The 1,704-nt window shown below is 50.4% G+C and overlaps 1 protein-coding gene across 1 annotated transcript; it reads left to right on the top strand.

Annotated features, from left to right (window-relative positions):
- Positions 1-233: 233 nt before the first annotated feature.
- LOC134383017 (protein S100-A7-like) lies at positions 234-1,480 on the top strand. The gene is made up of 2 exons (XM_063103676.1): positions 234-374; positions 1,316-1,480. The coding sequence occupies exons 1-2, from the start codon at positions 234-236 to the stop codon at positions 1,478-1,480; spliced, it is 306 nt and encodes a 101-aa protein (XP_062959746.1).
- The last annotated feature ends 224 nt before the right edge of the window (positions 1,481-1,704 follow it).

Here is a 1,704-nt window from a genome sequence, read left to right as displayed (position 1 = left end):
CCTCTTCTCCCTGGACTGTGAGAGCCCAGGCCCCAGACTTGACCCTGTCCTCCTCTTTTGGGGACCGTTTATTTCACCACACAGAGAAACTCGAGTTCCTCTGCCCCAGCCTAGCCCTGTGCTAAGCTCACTCACGCCTCAGCCCCCATCCATTGGCCTCACCTGGAGACCCTCATGAGGGGGAAAGTAAATGAAAGGTCATTGTGTTCCCTGCAGCTTTCCTGAAAGCAAAGATGAGCACCACTCAGTCTGAGAAGACCATGATGGGCTTGATCGACCTGTTTCACGAATACACCGGACGTGATGATATGATTGACAAGCCGAAACTGCTGGAGATGCTGAAGAAGAACTTCCCCAACTTCCTCAGCGCCTGCGTGAGTCGGGGTCTGGCTGCCCCGTGGAGGTTGGGCCCTGGCATGGCTGAGGACACATTTTGCTGTGTGACCTTGGACGAGTCACTCTCACTCTCTGGTTCCCAATTCTCTCATTTGCAAAAAGGGGATCATAAGGCTACATTTCCAGAGGGTATAAAGAACTGATATTTAAAAAATACAAAAATGATGAAGAGTTATACACAGTCATTATCAGAGTTATAACGACTTATAAAGGGCTGCTATTAGGTGGTCACCAAAGTGCTACAGCTTGAGAGTAGTGAGGGGTCCCCTCATAGCTGACACGGATATTCTGTCCAGGAGACTCAGCCCCATTTGTTCAGACCCTTCCTCTTCAATGCTCCCCATCAACATCCTTGATTTTAGAGGTAAGGCACTAGAACTTCCATCATTAGTAAAAATTAACACTATCCTTTGCAACTGACATGCTCAATAGTAACCCCCCAAAAATGTGGGTTACTTGGTAACATAGAGTCTAGGTGGACAAGAATCCAGGACAGAGAAGTTTGGGTGGAAAGAGAGAAGGAAAGAAAGAAACGTTAGAGAATAAAGAGAGCAAGGGGTTAGGGATAATTTAGAATCCCTGGGGCAGATCTAGGGGACTCAGTGCCCTTAGAGGCTGGGGCCAAGGAGAGCAGGGCTGGGGCTGGGGACCTCCCCGTAGCTCATTTACCAGAGCATCTCTGGGCAGACGAGCTCTGTCATTCGCGCTGACTTTGAGCCGAGGAGTCTCCTTAACCAACTCCAGGGGGCGCACTAATGCCCCAGCCCGTCTTTACCACCTCCGGCCCAGCCACAGCCCCGCCAGCCCCACCTGTGCAGCCCGAGCCCGTGGTCTCTGGGTCTCTGCCTCTCCTCTCCCCTCTCAGCCCACAACTTGGGTGTGACTGAATTTTTTTGTTCCTCTGTTTCTCTCCTCACAGGACAAAAGGGGCAGAGATTACTTGGCCAACGTCTTTGAGAATAAGGACAAGAATAAGGATGATAAGATTGATTTTTCTGAGTGGCTCTCCTTGCTGGGGGACATAGCCACGGACTACCACAAGCACAGCCACGGGGCGGAGCTCTGTTCCGGGGGAAGCCAGTGATCCCAGCCCAGCCCAGGAGCCTCCAGAGACCCCAGACAATAAAGTGTCTCCTCCCACCAGTCACTTGCCTTGTGTCATTCTTCTCTTTATTTACCTACATTGTCAAAACTACAAATTCTTGTAAACTTTGTTGAAGAATCTCCTCCAGATGGATTCACCCAGAATGTGACAGTAAGTCTCTCGCTGTAGCCTCTAGAAAAACTGAGCCATCTGTCACAGAACCT

The sequence above is a fragment of the Cynocephalus volans genome, chromosome 8 (genome assembly GCF_027409185.1).
Source record: "Cynocephalus volans isolate mCynVol1 chromosome 8, mCynVol1.pri, whole genome shotgun sequence".
Taxonomy (NCBI): domain Eukaryota; kingdom Metazoa; phylum Chordata; class Mammalia; order Dermoptera; family Cynocephalidae; genus Cynocephalus; species Cynocephalus volans.
The sequence above is the reverse complement of the archived record's forward strand: the minus strand, read 5'-3'. Positions and strand labels throughout refer to the sequence as shown.